The following is a 1206-nucleotide window of genomic DNA, read 5'->3' on the forward strand; positions in this document are numbered from 1 at the left end:
TCCCATTTCCCACTCTCATTCCTTCCCCTGTGAGTAGGCATCCACTCTAATGTAGCTGAAATAAGCCCTTGGATATATATGTTTTTTATTTTTGAGCCAGAGTTTTGCTTTTATTGCCCAGACTGTACTGCAATGATGCAATCTTCGCTCACTGCAACCTATGCCTCCCGGGTTCAAGCGATGGGGTTTCTCCATGTTTGCCAGGCTGGTCTCAAACTCCTGATCTCAGGTAATCCACCCACTTCAGCCTCCCAAAGTGCTGGGATTACAGGCGTGAGCCACTGTGCCTGGCCTATATGTATTCTTTTATGTTGTTTGCATGTGTATTTCTCATTTTTGATTTTTATAAATGATATTCTGATATAAAATTTGTATTAAATTTGCAGTAGTAAGGAAAAATTGTCAAATATAAAATCCTAAAAATCAGTAATTATGGTTGGAGACTGAAGTTCTCTTCCTCCGTCTTCTGTCTTTAGGATCTGGGCTGAAGGAGCATACTTGTGAGGAACATGCTATGTTTTCTTACAAAAGAAATAGTAAAAATAATTGGCAGAATTTGTGATGCTGCTTAAAACTTCAGCTTGAATTGGCATGTGTCACATCTGCTCCTAAAATGATATCTAAACCCAACAATGGGATGAGGAAGTATAATCATTGGGAGTATTGGCATTGCAAGTTTTATGGCAACAGGTAGAAGGGAGTGAACTTAGGCTAATGTGTTCTGGGCACATTTAAGGTAGGCTACACTAAGCAATGAGATTCAGCAGATTAGGTGTCTTAAATGCATTTTTGACATGATATTTAAAATTTATGATAGGTTTATTAGGTGGTAACCCTATCATATTGAGAAGCATCTGTATGTATTTCTTTTTTCTTTTTCTTTTTCTTTTTTTTCTTGAGATGGAGTTTTGCTCGTTGCCCCGGTTGGAGTGCAATGGCTCAATCTTGGCTCACTGCAACCTCTGCCTCCCGGGTTCAAGTGATTCTCCTGCCTCAGCCTCCTGAGTAGCTGGGATTACAGGCATGCACCACCACACCTAGCTAATTTTGTATTTTTAGTAGAAATGGGGTTTCTCTATGTTGGTCGGGCTGGTCTCAAACTCCCAACCTCAGGCGATCTGTCCACCTCTGCCTCCCAAAGTGCTGGGATTACAGGCATGAGCCACCGTGCCCAGGCTTATATATATATATATATATATTTTTTTT

The 1206-nt window shown here is 40.4% G+C and overlaps 1 protein-coding gene across 2 annotated transcripts in view; it reads left to right on the forward strand.

The window, feature by feature from the left end:
• Positions 1–782, forward strand: part of ST7L (suppression of tumorigenicity 7 like) — a 135614-nt gene extending 134832 nt beyond the window's left edge. Inside the window, exon 13 of one of the 2 annotated variants that reach the window (XR_004260264.1) lies at positions 477–782. Coding sequence is in view for 1 of the 2 variants with exons in the window: in XM_032249744.1 (XP_032105635.1) it covers positions 477–488 (12 nt within the window). In the remaining variant the exon portion in view is untranslated. The remainder of the gene's footprint in view (positions 1–476) is intronic. The other variant, XM_032249744.1, reaches the window with a different exon arrangement.
• Positions 783–1206: the final 424 nt, after the last annotated feature.

This window comes from Sapajus apella, unplaced genomic scaffold, assembly GCF_009761245.1.
Source record: "Sapajus apella isolate SASKATOON/1434 unplaced genomic scaffold, GSC_monkey_1.0 scaffold69, whole genome shotgun sequence".
NCBI lineage: Eukaryota > Metazoa > Chordata > Mammalia > Primates > Cebidae > Sapajus > Sapajus apella.